The following is a 23,260-nucleotide window of genomic DNA, read 5'->3' as shown; positions in this document are numbered from 1 at the left end:
TTTAATGTTCAAAATTCAACTCAAGGCCCTTCGGGGGGGCGGGGAGAGGAGTGAGGAAGAAGAGGAGAAAAGGGAGGGAGGGACACACTGTCTTTATCCTGATGCTTGAACTATGCCTTGGCTCTACTGAGGAAAGGGAGGCAGCAGGCAACAGAAGAAGAAGTGAAATCTGGACTCTAGAGCTTCTAAGGACCGTGGTCCTAGCAGTTTAAGGGCAGTTTCAGCAAATTCCAAAAGTAATTTGGATTATTATAATGTATTGGGTTGGCAAAAAGGTTTGTTCTGGTTTTTCCACAAGATGGGACAGAAAAACCCGAATGAACTTTTTGGCCAACCCAATAGTTGGTCTTAAACTGATCGAGAATCTAAATCCTGAGTTGGGTACAACGACACTGTAGAGTAACTTGGAAACTTTGAATGTTGGCTACATTAAACTCCCTCTCCCTAGGCTTGTGTGTAGAAAGAAGAGAGGATGAGAAAGTAGGTGAAGTGCTTTCTGGTTCTTATCACTGCCCTCTACAAAGTTCAGAACTAATCACCAATGATGAGAATAAGACACTTCCTAGGTAATGGGGGAATGTGGGGGATAAGACCTTGCTAGTGTCCCAAAATGAAGACTGTTTCCCTCCAGTTCATTGCATCATCATCTAGAACAGCTCTGTGGGATGATGTGGGACCAGCAACCATTGTAATAGCACAGGGACTCCATGGTCTAATGAAAAGGGCATATTTGAAGTCAGCAGATCTGGTGCCAGTCCTGGCTCTATTAAGAACTAGCTGTGTGACCTGGAGAGTGATACGAGAACCTACATAAGGAGAGAGTTCTATTTCCTAAGGCAAAAAACAGGTGATGATCTATCACAAGACTTTTTTCCATCAATTATGGACTAAAGCAAGGCCCAGAACACCAGACCCCCATCAACAGCATAGTCAGGAAGATGTTAAGCATTTTCAGGTTTTGGTGCTAAACCACCCTGTACACCTGTCTATACCTTGACCTGTTTCCCTGGCCTCCTTGGTGGTTGACCTTGGTCAATTCTGGTCTTGCTGACACCTGATCTTTTTGTTTGATGCAGTCCAGGGTATCTTGTTTCCAGTCCTAGCCCTGTTTCCAGTAACAATTGTTTCCCCCTCAATGAGCAGAGGTCTCACCTGGCCTGATCCAGCTTTGTGGAGGAGCCAGTGAAGAGACCATTTAAGAGATGTGTTCAATGCCAAAATACTAGAATTCCAGGGCATTTTAATGAGCTATATGAAGCAATGGAGCAGAATATTTGAAACCTGAACTGTCCTGGAAATGTAGGACATATGAGCATAGTAACCTGTTTTCAAGCAGTCTGCAAACAAGATGTCAACCTCTAAAAAGATCACTAAGAATATCAAACAACAGATTATAAATGCAAAATGGATGGTATGGATAATATTAATTCTTTAGTGAGAAAATGGTCGGCACAGGTTTTCAAGGTGGAGGACAAAGCTTAAGCTGTGCGTTCAGAAATGTGAGGGATTGGGAAAGATGGGAAGGAGGCAGTGAGGTATCCAAGAGATAATGGCATGAGCCATGGTGCAGCAATGCCAGGCACATATAGGCATACATGGAATGGGGACCATATTACAGGGCAGGGATAGGGATCATAGGCAAATGTTGAGGGCTCTGGGATGCAGAGCTGCTCTGATGCTTAGAGAACAGTGAGGAGAGTCACCTTGGAGTACAAAGTGGCAGAAACCTAAAAAGATAGATGGGGCCAAATTATGAAAGGTCTTAACTATTACACAAAGGAGTCCATACTGAATGCAGTAGACAGATGGAGGGTGTCTCAGAATGAGCTGAGCAAAAGAAGAGCAAGTGAATGCAGAACTTTAGGAAGGTAAGTCTACTAACAGTGGGAAGGGTGATTTGGGGATTGGATTTGACAGAGTCTACTGCAATCATCTAGATATGAAGAAGCAACAGGTCTTGAGACTGGATCTAAGGAGCAAAGTACAAGGTGAAGCCAAAAGTGAGTCTGAGTTTTCTGGGTAGAGTGACTGGGAACCAATGGTATCTGATAGAAATGGAGATCAAGAAGGAAACTGGCCTTGGAGAAGACAGTGGGCTTAGACTGACAATGATGTGGTGGCTGGACATCCAAGGGGAGAGACAGAGCAGGTAGGGGGGGCAGGATGAGAGAAGATGTGGACAGACTATGCAGATAAGAAAGTCAATAGTAAAAAAGTAAACATCAAAATGGACAATATGAATAGAATCTCTCTAAGGAAAGAAAGTGGAGAGAAAAGGAAGAGTGAGTGGACTTAGTGAGGGAACGGGGACAGGAAGAGATCCAGGGGAGACACAACCGGGGAAGGAGGCAGAGAAACCTGGGGTTAAGGAAAAAAGTGGAGAGAAAAGGAAGAGTGAGTGGACTTAGTGAGGGAACGGGGACAGGAAGAGATCCAGGGGAGACACAACCGGGGAAGGAGGCAGAGAAACCTGGGGTCAAGGAAAAAGAGGGGAGACTGCCTCCAGGAAAAAGTGGTCAAGGAAAATAAGACAGAGGCCACTGGGTTTGATTCATTTAACATATATGTATGAGGCACCTATGTATGCTGGACCCTGGGATATTGATTAGGAGTTATCCCCATTCAACAGAACTCTAGGAGTGCCTGTGATGCTGCCAGGTTCTGAGACTGGTTCCCCGTGTGGAAGAGGAAGACTGAAAAGTTTTGCAACACTCCCTCCACCCCTACCCACCCAGCAGTAGGTGAGACTCGGGTGGTTCTAGGCAAGAGAAAAGGCATTGCTGTAGAAGAGCATAACTTGTTGGGGAAGTTGGTATTATTGTGGAAGTAAATAGAATACTTAGCCTCCATTTCCGGAGAGCCAAGAGAAACCCATTCCGACTAGTTAGGAAACGCGGCAACGCGGTAAAATGGGTGAGTTCTGACAGGGCGTGGTTGAAAGTGGGGGAGTCAGAAAAGGCGACCTCCTGGTAGAGGTGGTGTCAACGAAGGCTTCTTCTTGGAGGTGTTCTTTAACCTGTCTGGAAGAATGGGAGAATAGGAGAGGTCAGAGAATCCCCAGCTTGAAGCGCCGCTCTCCTTTCCAGAGAGCCTTCGCGCCCCCCATCCCTTTCTCCTCCCGCCTCCCTCAGCCTGCAAGCTCAGCTACGGTTCCCAGCACTGACGTCAGCGAGCGATGACCTCAGCGCAGAGGCGGCGGCGGTAGGTGGGGGCGGGACTGAGACCATTGGCGCGTGGGGCGGGGCGGAAGCCAGGCTCCGCCCCTATCCGCTGGCTGCGGCCAATGGACTCCGCCGCCGGCTGCTCCGGCTCTCGCAACAGTATGAAAGGCGTGTAGCAGGTAAAGTCCTGGCAAAGCCCTCGCGACTGGCGACCGAGCAGAGGCTTACGGTTCGGCACGTCCCATCAGAGACCTCTCTCTGACCCCCGCCTCCGCCACCTCTCCCAGAGTTGCGAGACATGAGCCAGGCCAGCTGGACCGGGAAGAGAACAGACATGCTCCCGGAGATCGCCGCCGCTGTGGGTTTCCTCTCCAGCCTTCTGAGGACCCGGGGCTGCGTGAACGAGCAGCGACTTCAGGTTTTCAGCGGGGCTCTCCAGGAAGCCCTGACGGGTGAGCACATTGAGGAGGGTCCTGGCGCCCGTCGAACCCTGCCACCGGGGCTCGGGCCCCCTCCCTGCCTGAGACGTCTTTCCTCTCCACTTAGGGCAGGGCTCCCCACTCGAGCAGCTCCGGGACTCGGTTTCCTTCCAGCTCCCGGGGCGGCCTGCAGTCTTCTCCCCCCACCCCCATATCCCCACCTTCCGCCCATTCCTCTGGGTCCTGTCTCTCCTCCTCGGCCCTGCTCTAGGGTCTCGGTCCGCGGTTGTTCTGGTTGGGCGCTCCCCTCCAAGCTGTCGCGGGCGCAAACACTAGACCTGAGTGCGATCCCGAGTCCCCGGCTTATGTCCCGGAGAGGCGCGGGGGGAGCGGGGGGATACCTGCGGGTCCGAGTGCGAGCTCATCTCCCTCACTGGACCCTGAGACCCTGCAGGCAACAAAGCCTGACCAGCCGGGGGGTCCTTATGGAACAAGAAGGCGCAGTTGAACCTTCTCAACAACTTGGAGTCCCAGCCGTGGTTCTTCCCGCCGCGCGGGGCTGCGCTGAGCCTGCGTCTGCTGTTGACTCAGTCGAAGTTGGAATCCGGGCCCCCTTTGTATTTTCTGCCCACCCCCTTAGCCATCTGCCACCTATTATGGTACAGAGAGAGCCTTGTACGTAGTAACTGCGCTCTGCGGGCGTGTGCTGGGGTTGGGGGCGGTGCGGTGTGAGACGGAGGAGGTTGACAAGATACAAGCAGCCGCTGGCTGGGGAGAGACCCATCTCCCAGCTGTTTCTAGCGGGTTGGCCGGCGGTCTTGGGCAGCAATAGCCATCTCTGAACGTGCCGACACAGATCCTGCCTTCTGAGGAACAACGTATGTTTCATCCAAACATCCCGGTTTTGCCTCCCTTACCCTCTGAGACAGGCCTCTGACTTTTCAAGGCAGAGGGAACCACTGAGGCACAGGGTGGGAGACATGGGTCCGACAATGATGGCAGCCTTCTTGGCCTTGAAACTTCAGCTCATAGGTCCCCAGAGGCCCTGCCTGGACATGCCAGCCCCAGTCACACCCCTCCTCCTTAAACTGGGGACGTGCCAAAGGCAATATACTGGCTACAAAGGATCGACCCAGAGCTCTGGGACACCCTCCCGATACACATAAACCCTTGCCCTGGAAGGAGGGGTTTTTCCAGATCCCATAATTTTTTTTTCTGCTACAGTGTTAGGAGGGTTTCAGGAGGGTCCTGAAACTCATGAGAAACCATGTTGCTTACTTAAAATCACTAGGTCCCTTCCTCTCCTATCCCATCACCCCCACCCCCCTTATGGTAGAATCCATGGCCCAACTGTTCTAACCAGTGCATATCCCCCTTGTCCTGTCTCCACAGAGCACTACAAACACCACTGGTTTCCTGAAAAACCATCCAAGGGCTCCGGCTACCGCTGCATCCGAATCAACCACAAAATGGACCCCATCATCAGTAAAGTGGCTAGCCAGATTGGACTCAGCCAGCCTCAGCTGCACCGGCTGCTGCCCAGTGAGCTGACCCTGTGGGTGGACCCCTATGAGGTGTCCTACCGCATTGGGGAGGATGGCTCCATCTGCGTCCTGTACGAGGAGGCCCCGGTGGCCACCTCCTATGGGCTCCTCACCTGCAAGAACCAAATGATGCTGGGCAGGAGCAGCCCCTCAAAGAACTACATCATGGCAGTCTCCAGTTAGATCCCCCGCTGCCCCACCTGGCGCTCTGCTGTACTCATTCTGCTGAGACAACAGGCCACTGCATACCTCTACCTGGGGAATTGTATTTTAAGTGAAGAGTTATTTATATATATATATATATATATATATATATATTATTTTTTTTTAAGAAAAGGGGGAAAAAACCCAAAAGATTATTATAAGAAAAAAATCCTTAAAGGGAGCTGCTTGGAAGTGGCCTCCCCAGGTGCCTTTGGAGAGAATTGTTGTGTGCTTGAGTCTGGGAGGCAGTGTCTGGAATGGGAGGGGGGAATGGTCAGGGAGGGCATGGGTCTGGCCAAGGTGAGGTGGGAGAAGCTTGGCTAGCAGCCCAGGAAGATGTGAGAGGGAGCAAGCAAGGTTAGTAACTGTGAATGAGAGAGGTCAGGATCTGCCCTGGGGAGAGAAGAGAGGCTGAGTTCAAACCTCTCACCCAGGACACCTGCATCCCTGGCCCCTCTCTTACTCTTACTCAGGGGCATTCAAGCCTGGACTTAAATACTGCCTAATCTTCTCTTTCAATTTTTGATGAGATCCTTGGCAGAGAGTGAAAAGGCCTCTCCTGATTCCTTCTGTCCTGAGCAGCTTTTCTTGAAATCATGACTTGTTTCTAATTCTATTCAGGGGGCTGTAGATGTTGCTTCCCACCAAGAATATAAGGCTTTTTGTTTTGGGAGTCAGGGGAGTGAGGCAGGGGTTGAGGGTTATTGGAGTTGGGAGAGAAGGGCACTCTGCACAAAACCTTTGCCTTGCTATGAGCTGCTCTATGTGTGAGTATGTGTGGCAAATACCTTGGGGTTGATTTGCAGTGGAATTTTGGGACCCATAGAGTATCCACTGGGATATTTTTTGGCCAAAACCCTTCTTTTTGTAACCAGACGGAAGTCCTCATGATGCTGCCATTATCCCTTTGAGAGGTGGCTCAGAAGCTACAGGGAACTTCAGGTCCTTGAATACTGCCTTCTTTTTAAAAGCACAACACTCCTCTCTAACTGCCCCCCCGGGGCCTCCCCGCCGCTCCTCTCCCCTTCTGGTTGGGTCATGGAGCTACCCTATTTTCTAGCACAAGAGTTCTTAGTCACTGTGCAATATGTCCTCCTGGGTCCCAGGAGGATCTGGAGAACTGGCTCTCACAACCTCCTAGTGCCCTGGTGGGCTTAAGGAACCATTTCTCCCTCTGTCCTCAGGATTATGGCTGGATGCTTAGCCTTGTAGATATTCCTTGGCTGAATGGGAGAATGCCCCAAGTTCTGCAGGACTACTTGGTATTCTTGTAGGGCTGACACTAAAAGCCAAACCTTGGGCATTGTTTTTTCTCCCTGGTGCTCAGAGCACCTGTGGGAGAGGCTACTGTCTCTCTCAGTACAATCCAAATTTGTCTATAGACTTGTGCAATATTTACTGTTCTGGGTTGGAGAAAAATGGAAAATTACACAGGGAAGAAATCTCCTTCCTTCAGTTTCTCGGTGACATTAGTGAGGGATCCTCAGAAGGCCTTGAGTTTCCCAAACCCGAATCACCTTAAGAAGGATGTAGCTAGAACATCTGGTCAACCTGGCTACCCTCCTGCTGTTGCCTTTAGTGAGGAAACTTTCTCCCCACTGCCAGTCCCCTTTCCTGGATTTCTTAAATACTCAATTCTGACTCAAGGGTGCTAGTTACCAAACACTCCCCTACCCATTCCTGCCAGTACTGCCTCTTCAACTTCCCAGATCCCGAGCTACCTTCCCAGATCCTTTTTCCAGTCCTTATTGCCTTAAAGTTAACTTCAGGCCAGTAGACCCAAGAGCTCATTTTCTGGTCTGTGGGTTGAAACAAAGCTGTGAATCACTGCAGATTGTTGTTGCATCTTGTCTGCAAACAGGTCCCTGCCTTTTTATAAGCAGCCTCATGGTCTCATTCTTAATATTTTCTCTCTTCTTTTTCATGTTCACTTTAAAAACAACAAAACACCCAGAGCTGGACTGTTGAGCAGGCCTGTCTCTTCCATTAAGTAAAAATAAATAGTTCGTTTGTAAGCTATTCTGACAGAAAAGACAAAGGTTACTAATTGTATAATAGTGTTTTTATATGGAAGAATGTACAGCTTTATGAAGAAATGTACAAATTTACACTTTTTTTGGTTTCTTTAATAAAAATGTAGCATATGAAGTCGTGTGGTACAGAGAAGATAAAATTCCCACATCACTAATTTGCATTTCCCTCAGAAGCAAATCCTTTGTGTCTCATAGTATTTCTCTTCAGCTGGATTCAGAAGACCTATCGCGTAGGTGTTAGGGACATTTCCAAGCATCCCCTCTTTCCTGGGAGATAGCTCCTTACTTCCCTTCTTTAATGCATATTCTAACTTCCCTGTGAAAATGCTAGATGGGCCAGTGTTCTAGTCTGAGCATTCCTCAGTCTAACCAGGGCTCATCTTATGCATCCTGTTCTTACTCCACCTTACTCATTAGTTCATTCTGCAAGCATTTATTGTATGTGCTAGGTACTAAAATTATTAAAAATGATTAAGACTCACAGCCTGCTCACGGACTGGGATGGTAAACAGAGGATACTGAACCCCTTTCCAGGTGGGGCAGAATTTTTTGAAATTCCTGGTCAAGCTCTCTTGTCATCTTTGGGGCTCCCACTTGACAACCACCATTCTTATTATACAAAAGCAATTGGGCCTCAGGATACAGGCACTGGAGCTGAACATGTGACAGAAGGCCAATGTTACCAGTTAGCTAAAAAGGAGCTACTTCTGACAGCAAACACCAAGAGCATAGGTTTGTTACCCTTTATAACTCTGGCTATGTAGATAGGATCTATGCAAGGACATAGAAACACCCTTTCTCATCCCTGACTCTAGGGTTCTACCCATGAGGTTTTGAAACAGGCTTCCCCACCCCCACTTCACTTGCTAGCTCCATAGTTTGCGCTAAGGTCACAAGTACATTTTTGACCTGGGCTATCTTTTTTCTTGGCTGTAAGTGGGCTATACTTAAACTAAATTTTAAACATGTCTCATGAGCAGTGGCACCACCACCACCACCCTCACACACATACACACTTCATTTCATACCTCCATGACCCTCATCAACAAACATGCAGTTTGACCCAGGTGTCCTAGGTGGGAGGTAGGCCTGGGAGGCCGTGTGTGATATACTGGGAGAGTAGGTGAGCCAGGAGATGGGGGTCAGGGAAGCTAGTTCATCTGTATCACAAATAGAATTGGTTAGGGACCCACTTGTGTCAAGGAGTTGTTTAAAAGAATGGTCCCAGGGCTTCCCTGGTGGCGCAGTGGTTGAGGGTCCGCCTGCCGGTGCAGGGGACACAGGTTCGTGCCCCGGTCCAGGAGGATCCCACATGCCACGGAGCGGCTGGGCCCGTGGGCCATGGCCGCTGAGCCTGCGTGTCCGGAGCCTGTGCTCCGCAGCAGGAGAGGCCACAGAAGTGAGACGCCCGCGTACTGCAAAAAACAAACAAAAACAAAAACAAACAACAAAAAAAAGAATGGTCCCATTTTCATGTCTAGCTTCTAACACAAATGTCCTAGGTACTCATTTGTTAAGGATCTACCTAGGTCCTTAACAAAATGAGGTTAGGATTGAATTTTTGCCTTTCTGGTGCACTCTTCTCTTATTCAGTACAAAATCAGCGTCTAACTTCTTGTTTCCTAACAGGCTTCTCTCATGAAGGATATTTCATTGTTTAGTCGAAGGCCTGAAATTCAGGGAGGGTTGTCTGGGGGCTAAAGGGACACCATCACCCACCTCTGTTTCCAAGCCGGGTAAACCACAGAGTATGGCAGATTGATCTTGAGGTTTCTCATGGCTCTAGGTAGAACTAATAGTCCCTCAATTTAAATAAGAGGGTTCTGTGATCAAGCAGTTTGTTATTTACTTTAGATATGACCAATGTCAATAGGAGTGGAGAGTACCCCTTAGCCAGGTGAGGGAATAGGGGCTGTAGACAAGAATTGCTTGAGGAATTGCAGTTGGTGGATTTTATGTGTTAAGGGACCGGGCATTGGTTGGTCCATTCTGCTCCCAGCTTCCCCACTTGGTAAACAGTGCCAGCCTGGGAGACCTGTGCTTGGTCAGCTGTTTCTGGATGATAAGCACCACCCCAAAGAGTGTAGACAAGGCCCTGGGAGCTGCAGATTAAGAGCCCATCCTGGCTCCTGATAAGGAGGTTTGGGTGGGGAAGTCCTTGATGCTGCAACAAACGAGCCCCGGGGGAAGAAACCCACTTCTGTGAGGCTGACATCTGTTCCTCGAGTAGCCTGTGGTCCGGAAAGATAGTGAGGACTCCTGGCTTCCGAGCCAGTGCTGGCACCCGGCCCCACAAAGAGTGGTGCAATAGAAAGAGTTCTGGGCTGGGGTAGGGGGGAAGGGGGGTAGAATCTATGGGCTGTGGTCCAGGTTCTTCTTCCTAACTAGCTATGTGAGTTCGTATAAACCCTGAAAGTTTCCTGTCTCAGAAATTAGGGGGTGGATTAGATGAACTCTGTTCCTTTCTTCAACTTCTGGTTCTAAATCATCTCCATTATCCTAGCAATTACTGGAGAGCAAATTAGCACAATTATTATCATATTTTCAATTAGTTGAACTAAAAGTTCATTTGGGCTGGGAAGTGAAGTCAGTAATAATCTTCCCTTGTTTGGATCAGACTCCTGCCTAATAAGGTTTCAATTTCCAGGTCTAGTGAGACAGTGCTGCAAAGAGGTCAGGAGCTCAGGCCCTGGTGTCAGGCTGCCTGGAGGTCTAATCTCAGCTCTACCACCTACCTACTGGCTGTGAAACCTGGGGCAGATTACTTCACCAGGCCTCCATTTCCCCATTTGTAAAATGGGATTAAGAATAGAACCTATCTCAAAATGGTATGAGGATTAAATGAGATCCATATTCTACTTAGAATAGTGCTTTGCACATTTAAGTACTAAATAAATGAGAATTGTAGTTTTAAGTAGAAATTAACCTCATCTCTTCATGGGCTCTGAACTGGTCCTGAGACGAATAAGGACACTCTGACATTCTGATAACTGGAAGGAAACCATTATTAAATTAAAATTCCTAATAGGGCCTCTAAGAGCAGCTACAGTTAACACCAAGAAGCCTCTATAAGTACCTGATAAATGAGTGAATGAACTGATGTCTGACCTTTGTCATTCTTACTAAAATGGACAGTGTCCTTTCCAGACATCTGATCTCATTGACCACCGAGCAGTTTTGACCTGTTGGCTTCATGTTCTGCTTGTGGAGATTAACCAAACTGGCTACGTGCTCATTCACACACCAAGTGGGTGGGGAAAGGGATTTTCCAATAACAACTTTGCTTACCTCCATCCTGCCCATCTGTGGAATCACACCCATCTGCTCTCCCTTCCCAGAAGAGAGAGAAATGAGTAGATTGAGAAGGGGAAGGGTAATGAGTTCTGGAGAGTTCTGGCTTTCTCTCTGCACCATTTCTTTGCAGAGCTGGCAAAAACAAAACAAAAACAAAACAAAACAAAAAAACCATTTGAGCTTAGTCTAAAAGGCTACCAGGGCCCTGGATAACAATGATCTTATACAAACAAGTGTACCCCAGATGTGCAGCCAGTCCTTTCCCTTGGATTGAGAGAAGCCTGGTTCTCTGAGCTCCCACCAGCTCCAAGACATTTTGTTCCCAGCTGAAGTCTGGCTCTTCCACTCCTCACCCTCATTGCCATAAACAAGGGCAGCCTTAGTTCAACCCAGGTTCAGTAAACCTGACAGGCTGCCCAGAGCACATCAGATAAGAGGAGGTTATAGCTGGGCAGGTTGGACCAAGGGCTACTTTATATACCAGCAGGGAGGGCTCCTTTAAAATTTGGTGGGTAGCAGGGGTGAGGGTAAGGCCAGACAGTCAATGAATGAGGATAGCTGGACAGAGGCTACAATGAACTTGGAGAGCCAGCTCGAGCCTTGTCTGAAAAGGACCCCACTCATTAGCTCTATACCAGATATTGTAATTTTTCAAGAGAAACCAGAAACGCAGACTTCTATCTGACATCTCCCTAAATTCTAAAGATGGCAACTAATTTTTTTAAAGTGTTAAACTATTTCTTTTAAAGTGCATATCAGCCTAGGCTGCCAGTTTGTGACCTATGATGACCCTAGGAGTGGGGATGTAGAGGTTTCTGACCCCATCCCCCATACTAACAGTGAGGCTCTGCATTGAGGACATCAGTGGCTGGCTGTCACCATGGCCATGATCTTTAGGAAGGAACACCCCTAATAGAACCAAGGGCACACCTGGGGCCTCTTCCCCCTCGAAGGACTGGACTAGAAGCAGCTCTCCCTTCCCTCAACTGGTGTCCATTAACCTGTGCCTGGGACTGTGGCCTCTGGACCTTTACTCAGGGATGCACTGCCCCTCTCCTAACCACCCATTTCATCTGGTTAACTCTTGCCTCTGAAGATTTAGAGCATCTCTTCCAGGCAACTTTTCTGTGACATTTCCCCTTCCCAGTCTGGGACATGTGTTCCCATGTTACTCAGTTCTTTCCTCTACCCTAGTCCTTATAACCCTGAGTTTACAGCTAGAATGTAGGCCAGGGACCTTATCTGAGTAGTGTTTGGTGCTTAGTGGGTGTTAGTGAATATTGGTTGAATGAATGAATGTCAAAGTGGCCAAGAGTAGAGGCTAGTAGATGAAAGAGATTTAGATCAGGGATGGGAGGAAAAACTCAAGTCCATTCAGGGTCTGCCACGAGGGGTCCCAGCTCAAAATACCAACCTGTGATTGCACCTTCTTAAAAAAAAAAAAACAGTCCTTTGACTCTAGCAGGCTCTTAGTTCTTTAAGCACCTGCCATTGAAATGTAAATGTCACTTAAAGAGGCGTGCACACACTTTAAGTCATAATATGGGAGAGCCTTAGTTAACAATTAACTCCCTAAATGGGTTTACCCAGAAAGTAATCACCTGGAGAAGAAAAGCCTGGAAGAAGGCTGCCATCAAGAAGGAATTCCAAGGTGGCAGGAGAGAGAATAGAGCCCACAGCTTTTGAACACTGATGCTCTCTACAGAAATTCTCTTCCCAATGTCTACTTGTGAAGCCAGCTGTGGGGTAGTGGAAATAACTCTAGGTTTAGGAGCTGGGAAATAGGGACCCTAGCTTCAGGTCTGAAAATAGCTAGTAATAGATGTCTTTGACAACTTAGACTGGTCACTTCCGCTTTCTGAGTCTTGGTTTTCTCATCTGTAAAATGAGTCACTTATGCTAAATCACCTCTCACCATTCCATTTCCATTTCCAGATGGAACAGGAAAATCTCTGATTCTTCTGTCCCATTTAGGCCAGCACAGAGTCCTAGTCGGGCCCCTGTCACACTTGAAATAAAACAACAGCCTTCTACCTGCTCTACTACCTGGCCTGGCCAGCAGCCCAGGGCAAGTGCAAACTATTTTCATTGTGCCATTCCCTTCCTGCTGCCTTTCTTTGTCATTCTGAATCCCTAAGATGGGAATATAAGGGTCTCCCAGTCTTTCCAACCTCAAATACTCTGTGCAATGGCCTATCTGCACCAGTACCCCTCACCTTGTCAATTCTTACCTGCTCACCTTTCCTTGCAGCCACGTCCACATTTGCAAGTTTCTCTACTCTGACAATTATCACGGCCCAAAACTGCTTGTAAAAGACTTTGACACACTTTCTTCTAGGATATGAGCACTTAATCATGTGCTGAGCACCCACAATTGCCAGATACTCTGCCTGGTGCCTTACACACAGAATGTCTCTTGTAATGTCCACAGCGCACTGTGAGATATTGTTACCTCAAGTTCACAGATGAAGAAAGCAAAGCACCAGTAACTAGAGGGGGAGGTAGTGGAAACAGGTTTAAAATCAATGTGACTCTTGGGACTTCCCTGGTGGTCCAGTGGTTGAGAATCCATCTTGCAATGCAGGGGACACGGGTTTGATCCCTGGTCAGGGAACTGAGATCCCATGTGCCACGGGGCAACTAAGCCCAAGCGCTGCAACTACTGCGTTCTGGAGTCTTCATGCCACAGCTCAAGAGAAGCCCGTGTGCCGCAATGAAGAACCCACGCACTACAATGAAAGATCCCTTGTGCTGCAACTAAGACTTGACGCAGCCAATAAATAAATAAATAAAGCTTTAAAAAAAAAAAACCTACATGAGTCTCTAGAGTTTTTTCCTTCCCCTGTTGCCTCTTCAGGACACTTTTCCTGAATAATCCTGCTAGTCCTCTTTAAAAACATTCTTACCTCAGGGCTTTTCAATGTTTGTACATACGGTTTAAAACTGCTTGCACTTTTATAACACATTTCCTACTCCAGAGCCTCTTAATGATATATATATATACCTGTCATTTATTACTGTTTACACTTTCATAACAAAGAGTCAGCACATCTTCATGTTTTGCTTTTGGTTGAGGTCTTGTGGCTTTGCAAGTTTGCATCCCCTCTCCAACCGTATACACCTCCACAGGAGGAACCATTGTGTTCTATTTCTTTTTATACCCCCATGTGCCATCCACAACTTGGCATGAGACAGTCTTAGTATACTGAGTACACTGGCGGTTGAATGAAAGGATGTGCCCAAAGGTGACTGTGGGGCAAGTGCCCTCTCCTAACTGCCCTCTTCTAATATCCTCCCTCCCATTCAGAACCTAAAAAGGAAATTGCCCACTTTGGGAGTTTCCTAAGAGGGGGTGAGGGAGCCCTGTGAGCTGAGTCCCCCTGCAGATATCACAGTTCCCAGCACATGGTCTACACACCAGCAAATTTGTTCTTAGGTGGATACTGATGGTAGGACTTCATTTGATCTTTTCAGTTAAATCTGTTCCACACAACTGGAACCACAACAACTTGAAATAATAAGCAATGAGTAGGCAGATATGGATGCAGATCTAGATAAATAAGTTTGGAAATAAATGGAGACTTATTGTTGGAAAAATGTTTTCACATAACATAGGCTGATGCATCATTTAAGGATTCTGTCTTCATGCTTATACCATGGGTTTAAATTTACATGGTCTGAAGAGGATTAAACTTTCTGGCTGAGGGTGACGAGGCCACGGAAGGAAGGAGAGGGGCAGAGGCACAAGCCCTCTCAGGAGTATTTCCTTTATGAGCATTCTTGTCCTGGCTCTAGGAAAGCTGGTGCTGGAGGGGAAGATCCCTTTCCTCTGTGTGTGTGTGTGGTTGAGTGGTGGGGCAGTGAGAGTGCATTTGAGCAACTCAGCTGTTAGTTCTCTGCCACTGGTGGGTGCCCAGAGAAGTGCAATTAAGCAGCCAAGCCCCTCCCCCAGCTCCTCACTGGCCTAACTAATCCTGAAAGCCCTTTCTTCTCCTGGGCAGAGCATCCCCTTGCCAGCTGCCCATTCCTCCAGGTGTTTCCTGTAGCTCTTTGTTTGCTGGCTGGGTGGCTGAGGGCAGCGAGTGGGAGTCTGTTTTGGCTTCCTGTTAACCAATGGCAGCCAGTGTGGGGGTAGGCCTGGAGCTCCTGTATCTGGGGAGAACTGACCACAAACAGCAGCTGCCTCCTGATACCTGCCTTTCTGAGAGTGTATAAACAGTACTGGGCCCAGAGAGGAAGAAGGCTTTCTCAGCAGAGCAGGGCAGGGGCTTCAGTTGGGTCAGAACAGAGGGTCATATCACAAGTGAAATGTCTAGAAGCTTCCTACCTTAATTCCCCTTTCCCCAGGGGAGAGGGTCAAGGTCTAAAGTGTGAGTCACCACAGGGACCTCAGCACAAAGGCCTGGTTGCCAACACAAGGGCTGGTGGTGCTGGGTCACCCTCCCCCATTCACCTACCATAAAGTGGAGTGCATTGCTTCTCAAGGCAAAGGCTGAGAGTGGAAGGGGCCGTCTTGACAAAGCCTCCGTTTTCTTACCTCAGAGCTGAAGCGACTATACACCCCATCTTCACCAAACCTCCCCAACCCCAGACAGTTGGTGCAAAGACAAGCCCTGTCTTGGGTTTCTCCCTGGCCACTCTTCCCAGGAAGGTAGGGTAGTATTTGCGGTTCAAGTTTCTCCATTTTAGTTGAAGTGATCCACTCATCTGGATGATTATTTTATTTATGTCTCCCTGGGAGGCTGTTGGCTCTGGGAGCTGGGCTGCGCACCCTGATGTCACATTGTATCTCTAGTGCTTGCATGGGGCCTGGCATGCAGTAGGTTCTCAACAATATTGTAAATGAATGAATGGGAATGTTACCTCCTTAATCCTTTTCTGTCTTTGTGTTTGCAATGGGCTAACAGAATAACACAATAATAAATGGCACTAGTGAGCATTCACCATGCGTATAATATCATTAAATTCTCAGAGTAACTCCATGGGTTGATATTATTACCCTTAGACTATAGATGAAGAGACTAAGACTCAGGGAAGGTGAAGCAAATTACCTACAGGCGTACTTCTAGTAAGTGACAGGGTCGGGTCAAATCCAGGACTGACTGAATAAACAGAGGGGGAAAAAAAAGAAATAAAAACGAAGGCAAAACTGGATCCAGGGTTTCTTCTAATTCCCCCTGTCACCCTTAGTGCTCTGGTCTTCTGGATTCCAGGAACTTTTACACCAAGCCACAGTTCACATTGCAGATAGTCAAAAAAAGTTAAGAAGTCTGGAATCTCAATCTTATGTAATTTTATGTCCAAACTCAGATTGCCTGTCCCCTGAAATCCTGCCACTTATCCTAGCCTTGACTGATTTTATAACAACCCTCTAAACTTTTATAGGAAGAAGTTGCTGTTCCCTCGCTTATTCACGTATATGATCTTTTATTTGTGTATGTCTTCCTTGAATTTCTTTTTTGCTTATGTGTCATATTTCAATTTGAATGTTTTAGAGATCACCTCTGGTATTTCTCAATACCCACTGTAGCTTCTGGGTTTAATACAGTACCTGGGTATGAAACTGAGAGCAAGAAGGGCTGGGGAACCAAGCAGTCTAGTCTATACACTTCAGTGGACTCCCCCCAACCCCATAGGGCTCTCGCTCTCTCTCTCTCCTTTGCTCTTTGCCTCTTTCCGGATGGAGAAATCCTGATCCAATAGAGACCAACCAACCAGATGGATTGCTTCATCCTCAGCTGCTGACTTCCCAGTTCTTGTGCAAAACACAGGAACTCCTTGTGCTCATTGTGACCCACTTCCTTTCTTACTAGGACCTGCTCAGGGTAGAGGCTTAGGTCTCAGTGGCTTCTCTTGTTTTTGCAAAAGGAAAATAATCTCCCCGTCATAGTCGCCAATAGGCTTTTCCCATGACTTTTCCCACAGCATCTCCCAGGTGGGAGAGGAAAGAAAGGAACACTGACTGTGTCCTGAGATGAGCTTCAAAGATACCCAGGAGGGCGGAACACGATGTAAAACCACTTGTTAAGATCACAGTGTTATTTGAAAATGAGGGATTGAAGTGGGTCGACACAGGTCTTGGAGTCCAGGGTCTGTATCTGGGCTCTAGCACAGAGCCAGCTGCACGTGCAGCTTAAAGGACATTTTTATGGTTTTGAGTTTTCAGTTTGGCAGGCAGGCAATGTGTCCTGGAGTAAGGGCTTTCTTACGTCCAGAGATGGGTCCTTGTGAGAAGCACAGTGTGGGGGGGTGGGCCGACGTGAGAGTTTTTGTCCTCAGTGTGTTGTCAGTCCAAAGATGTTGATGGGATAATCTTAAATGCCAGTACATAAAACACTGATATGTGATTAAATACAAATTAATGGAACTACATAGAATGATACATTCTACATAAATAAGTGCTTAGACAATTGCTAGACAAATGGAAATGATTAGAGATGGGTGAGGTTAGCTCAAGCAAGGATCGGGAAAGAGAGATGTTTTGAGAAATGCCTTTATTATCTTGTGCCCAAACAGCTCTGAGCACAGGCACCTTGGCCAACTCAAACAACAGGAGGTCCGGTGGGTGGGTGGAGGAGCAGGGCATGGAGCCAGGTAGGAGGAGAATGGTGAGCTCTGTTCCTTAAGCTCTGAGCGACTCTACCCACTCCCACCCCTCACCCCTCACCCCCAGCACCGCAGCTCAGTTCTTCTGCAGAAAGAGCAACCGGGGGCATTCAGCCCCAAAGAATGCAGACCTGTGGCCTCAGAATCATAACTTTGCTTATGCTATACCTTTTTACTGTCTTAAGACATAAGGAATGATTCCCTTTTACTCTGAATTTATCGAGATCTCTTAGCACCTTAACCTAGAGTTCCCATTAATCCTCCCAAAACAGACTGGACTGATGTTGGAGGGTGGAGGGAGAAGGAGACAAAAATCGGAGATTCAGGAGATTAGGGGGCCAGGGGAGCCTTCACCTCTACTCTTTAAAAAAGATCTTTGCATTGCCCTAGACCTTTCTGGTCTCAATTGCCTCATGAAATAATAGATGTGAAGCACTCTGAAAAATGTTTCAACACTCCACCTCCTGGGCGTTATGACTGTGGGGAAGATGAAAGTAAAGCCTCCATGGGGGACTTCCCTGGGGGACCAGTGGTTAAGACTCCATTCCACTGCTGGGGGCACGGGTTTGATCCCTGGTTGGAGAACTAAGATCCCACCAAAAAAGAAAAGAAAAGAAAAGAAAACCTCCTATTTGCACAGCCTGTCCTGTTTATAGAGCACTGTATTGCACACCAGCTTACTCTCTACTATGCTGGGAGGTAGAGGTGGTGGGTGATTTTACCACTTATGGAGAGGAAACTGAGGCTCAGACAGGCTAGATGACTTGCCCAGAATTATACAGCAAGCAGATGGTAAGCTGAGCATGGAAGCCAGGTCTCCTGATTCCTGGTCCATTTCTTTCCACCTAGCCTCTTAATGTTTGAAAGCACACATGGGTTATTTTGATAGAATCCTATTCTAGAACAGCTCAAAATTCATTATTTAATGGCAGAGTGCCAGATCCCACTGTTCTCCACCTGTTAGGTCTTGGATTTTTCTATTTAACCCTATTTTTTGAGAAGCAAAACAATGCCCAGTCAAGGGAGTTTTACAGAACGAAAGCCTTCAAAGCACAAAGCCCCAAGCTACCACAGTGTAGCATTGTTGCCCCAAATTGAGGTCTCCCTTCCCAGGGATCCTGGCTCTGCACAGAGCTGGACAGAAGCCGAGGAGGAGTGTGGGGGCAGAGCCTCCCCAGAGGGAAACAGATGGCCAGGCTGGCCCCAGTGCCAGCACTTTGAACAACCCTTTTCTTTTCCAGCCAAACGTCCAATGTCATTCCCCTCTCACCTCCAGCTCCCAGGCAGCCTCTCCCTACCCCCATTCTGTCTTTGGGTGGGCTCTGAGTAGCTGATGGACTCTGGAGGGATGGAGGCTGTTCTTTATGACTGACAGAAGGATGAAAGGAGGCTTGAAACTGGTGTGGGGCAACTGTTGCCATCTGTCTGGTGGGACGTCACCAGGGATGGTCTCACCCATTCACTCCTTCACGCACCGCTGGGCTCGGGCCTTTTGTTTGGTTGGCTAGGGGTGGGGTTGCTGTAGTGCAGTGGAGAGAGGCGGCGGGTGAGAGAAGCAGCTTCTTTGTGTCTGGACCAAAATTTCAGTGATTCACTAGAGTGATTTGCATGAGGAAGCTGCCTAAGCCCCCAAACACCCAAGTGATTGACAACCTCCAGCCCTCTCTCCTGGTCACATCGCCCTCCCTCTCCCCCTTTGGCCAAACAGCTCCCCAGGGTTAGAGGGAGTGGCCCCAGCTCCTCTGCAGGGTTGGGGAGCAGGAAAACCTGCTCTGTACCTCTCTGTCCCCCCTCTGTCCCCATCCCTTTCCCAGTTGGAGGTGGGTCTGGTGTCTTCCTCCCTCCCCACCCCCATCAGTCCCTTACACCTTTTTTCTTTTTGTTTGGTTTCTGCATAGTAGGCTGGCAGGCGGAGGGGCCAAAGCAGGAGGAAAGGCCCATTAACCACCCAGCAGCTGAGCAGGAAAAAAAAGGAGCTCAATAGAGACGTCGGGATTGGCAGCCCTCCAGCCCACCTCCTGGTCTTTGAATAACACCCCAGGCCAGGAGCTGGGATCAATGTGTGGGAGGCTTTGGGGCATTTAATTATTTAAAGAGCTCACTAAAAGGAGCTAAGACCCTGGGGAAGGGGGAGGATAGGCAGATGGTGTGCCCAAATTGCTGGGAACCTGGAAACTGGGTGCAGGATGGGTGAGGGTGGGAGTGGGGGAGGTAGGGAGGACTGAGCTAGAGGTCAGGGTTCAGGGAGTAAGAGAATGGGGGAGGGGAAGTGAAACAGAGATTGCCCTCTAGACCCAAGCAGGCCCTGTGGATAGTCCTTGCCTACACCAGCTGGGAGCAGGCTCTCAGCCTCTCCTTTCTGTACTCCTGCCCACCACTCCCCAACTTTGAAATTCGTACCTACTGTAAGAAGGAACCATTTTGGAAACACACAACAAAACTGTGAAGTTTAGGGGATTACCCCTTCTCTTCTGGCACTTAGGGATGTTCCAGATTGGTTCAATGGTGACCTGAACTGGGCAGACGGATAGGAGGATTTTCTCTTCCTCCCTCCCTCCCTCCCTCCCTCCCTCCCTCCCTCTCTTCCTTTCTTTTTCTTTCTTTCTTTCTTTCTTCTTTCTTTTCTTTCTTTCTTTCCTTTCTTTCTTTCCTTTCTTTCTTTCTTTCTTTCTTTCCTTTCTTTCTTCTTTCTTTCTTTCTTTTCTTTCTTTCCTTTTTCTTTCTTTCTCTATTTCTTTCTTTCTACTTGTGGTAAAACTTCTGCAACATAAAATTCACCATTTTATCTAGTTTCATTTTATGAGACCATACACTGAGTCTGTGGAAATACTGAGAAAGCAAATAATTGGAGGTCCTGCTCTTGGGGGCACAGGATGCTTCAAAAGGCAGTCTGTGCCCCCAAGAGCACAGGGGCCCTAGGTCCCTAGGTAGAAACATACTAGTCAGATTCAATTTGAATTCAGCTCTGCCATATACTAGCTCTGCAACCACAGGTAAGTTATTTAATTGTTCAATGTCTTAATTTTCTCATCTTTAAAATGAGGATAAAAAATTGCTCCCACTCAGTATTCTTGAGGGGATTAATATAGGTGAAGCACTTAGAAGAGTGTCTGGCTCTTTGTAAGGACACAATAAATGTTATTAAATATTATTGTCATTGCCATTACCAGATCAGGAGGCATTTATATAGGCTACACAATGGAAACTGAGAGAAACAGGGAATTTGGGAATTGGGTACAAGGCCAAAGGGGAATTTGGTAAGGGTGTAGATTTGCCTCCATCCTTTCTCCCATTTGTAATGAGCTACAGTTGGAAATGTGGTCTTTGCTGTTCCAAAAATAGTAGTCCTGTTCGGGTAGCCCCCCTTTCCCACCTGCATCCCTCTTCCACCTTCACCAGGGCGAGCGAACAGCTCCAGCACCTGGGGCTCTGAAACCCTCTGGTCCAGACCCTTGCTTTGTGGCAGTTTAGGCATTATTGTTAGCCCTATTTTACTGATGGGATGACCAATTCAAAGGGGTTAGGGGACTTGAGATTTGATTCTTCTGCTTCTTGGGGCTTCCCCTACTCGAGCCCCGCCCAGGCCACAGGTCATGTGGAATGAATTGTTCACTTGGTCACTGTGGGGCACACAGTGCAATACAGCATCTCAGCCTGTCTTCACTTCTCAGTCTGGTCGGCCTCAAACGTGTGAGGTGGGCTTGTTTTCTGCACCTTCCAGCGAAGCAGTTCTCCCGTCTTCAACACGCCTGGGTGGCAACGGCGACGGCTCTCAGTCGGGGACAGCCGAGGATGATCCCGCGTGGGCCGCCCGGACTCAGACGTGCACCGCAAGGGTGGTGCTGTGGGGAGGCTGGGGGCGTGAGGGCAGGCAGGTGTTTGGCTCCCTCCCTCCCGGATGTGGGCAGAGGGAGGAGCCCCCGGCTAATCATCCACGTCCCTCAGTCCCTACGGAGAAGCTGTCTGGGACCTTGAAACGCGACCAAACGCGCTAGCTAGCTGGATTTCCTAGTTTGGCAACGGGGTGGTGCCGCAGCCTCCACCCCCTCTGGGAAGCCCCCACCTTGGTAACAAGCTGCTGATTGGCTGGCCGTGGGGCACAGCGGACCAGTCAAAGCTCTCCTTGATGTCGAGGTTTGGCAGAGAGGAGTTAAACGGGGGCGGGGCGGGGGAGGGGGCGAGACACTACGCGTTTTCGGAGTGGAGGTGCTACGCGGGTAGGTAGCGGAGAATCAGGCCTTTCACCAGGAAAGGGCAGGCGGGGGAGGGGCCGAGGAGTGGCGGCCTCTGTGCCGGGACCCCCTTCCCTCCGGCCACCTGCTGCTAGAGCGTCTCGGGTCCCTAAAGCTTAGGTCTTTCCCCCATTTCTCAGGCCTTCCTCACAGCCTGACCGACTGCAGGGCTGGTGCAGACTTTCTTGAGCAATTTTGGAGGTTCCGGGTTTCTGAAACCTCCTCGGTCCTCTCTCCAAAGCCCCTCTGTATTTGGGCGTTTATTTTCCCAAGTTTGTTACTCGGGCCCTCTTCGTTTTCTTTTTGTATATCTCTGTGTGCTCACGCCCTCCTAGGGCCGTGTTACCAGTCACCCATCCTCTAAAGCCAAATTAATCATCCGCTTTATTACACTGTACCTATTGGCACCAACCTCCTAGACTTAGTACAGTATACATTTCTTAGTACAGTATACATTTCTGACATACATTGTAAGCTTTGTAAGAGAAAGCATTTTGAATAACTTTGTTCCCTCACCTCAATGCACACAAACATACACACATACATATTCAAAGAACCTAGCACAGTAGCATCAAGATTAAGACTCTAGAGACCGTGACAGGGTACAATTCCAGCTCTGCCACTGCTACTGGCTGTGTGACCTTGAGCAGATACTTCACCTCTCTGAACCTCAGTTTTTACCAATGAAAAATGCTAATGATAATAGCACCTACCTCCTAGCACTATTATGACAAAATGCCTGACACATAATGCCTAATAAATGATATTATTTTAGATATTAATAAAGAAGGAATGAGTATTACTTCCTCACAGTTAATCTCAGCCCCCCATTCTTGGTTTAGGTGCTAGGGATAACAACTAGATTCTAGGGACATTTAAAATTACTATCAGTAAAGCAATTTAGGACTCAATAAAACTTAGCACAGTCTCACAGCCCCCAGCCTTCACATGGGTCCTGTTTTAGCTCATAGATTTTACGAAGGGAGAGATCTGTTGGCAAGATAGGATTCTTTTTTCCTCAAGGATTTTTCTTAACAACGTTTTTTTTTTGGCCACATTCAGCATGAGGGATTCCCCAACCAGGAATCGAACCTGTGCCCCTGCAGTGGAAGCTCAGAGTCAAGGACTTTTCTTCAAATTCCTCCCTCTCAAAAATTTCAGAACAGCAGCATCTGAGGATTTACAGTAATCCCATTTTAATAGGATTTAACATTCTCCTTTTTTTTTCATTGGACTCATGGAGTGCCTTACCTGACCTCTCCATATACTTACATTAACACCAAGGTGTGATTGTTAAGTTTTTCCCAAAACTCTCCACTGAAGTCCTCTCTTGTTGCTCAGAGACTCATCTTTTCTGCAGTCTTTGCCTCTCCCCCAAATGCTACACACTGGTCCACAGATTTTCTTCAGTGAACACGGAGGCTAGCAATTCAGTGCTCACAGACCCCTAGTGGTCATCCTGCCATGTTCTATCACCTGCCATACCCTGTTGATGTCAGAAGTGGCCTTTGTTGATGTTTTGCATTATTAAGAACAAAAGCAATGGTGTGTCTGGGGCACCTCAGTGGTGCCAGATGCCAGGTACAGGGAGGATGCAAGGGGCACCCAGCACTGGGGTGTAGTTCAATGGGAAGCCAGCAGACCTGGGTTTCAGTGTTGAGTATATGCCATTAGAGGCAAGTCAATAAAAAGTGTTAGGTCTCAATTACCCTATCTGTAAAGTGGGTGAATCAGACCTGTCTCCTTACTTTATAGATATTTTGGGAA

At 48.0% G+C, this 23,260-nt stretch overlaps 1 protein-coding gene across 1 annotated transcript; it reads left to right on the top strand.

The window, feature by feature from the left end:
• Window positions 1-3,459: 3,459 nt before the first annotated feature.
• On the top strand, window positions 3,460-5,577 carry BTG2 (BTG anti-proliferation factor 2). Its single transcript, XM_007448993.1, has 2 exons — window positions 3,460-3,613; window positions 4,973-5,577. Exons 1-2 carry the CDS (start codon window positions 3,460-3,462, stop codon window positions 5,305-5,307), a joined length of 489 nt encoding a protein of 162 aa, XP_007449055.1. The 3' UTR covers window positions 5,308-5,577.
• Window positions 5,578-23,260: the final 17,683 nt, after the last annotated feature.

This window comes from Lipotes vexillifer, unplaced genomic scaffold, assembly GCF_000442215.2.
Source record: "Lipotes vexillifer unplaced genomic scaffold, Lipotes_vexillifer_v1.1 scaffold1608, whole genome shotgun sequence".
NCBI lineage: Eukaryota > Metazoa > Chordata > Mammalia > Artiodactyla > Lipotidae > Lipotes > Lipotes vexillifer.
This window is presented reverse-complemented; position numbering and strand designations above follow the sequence as displayed.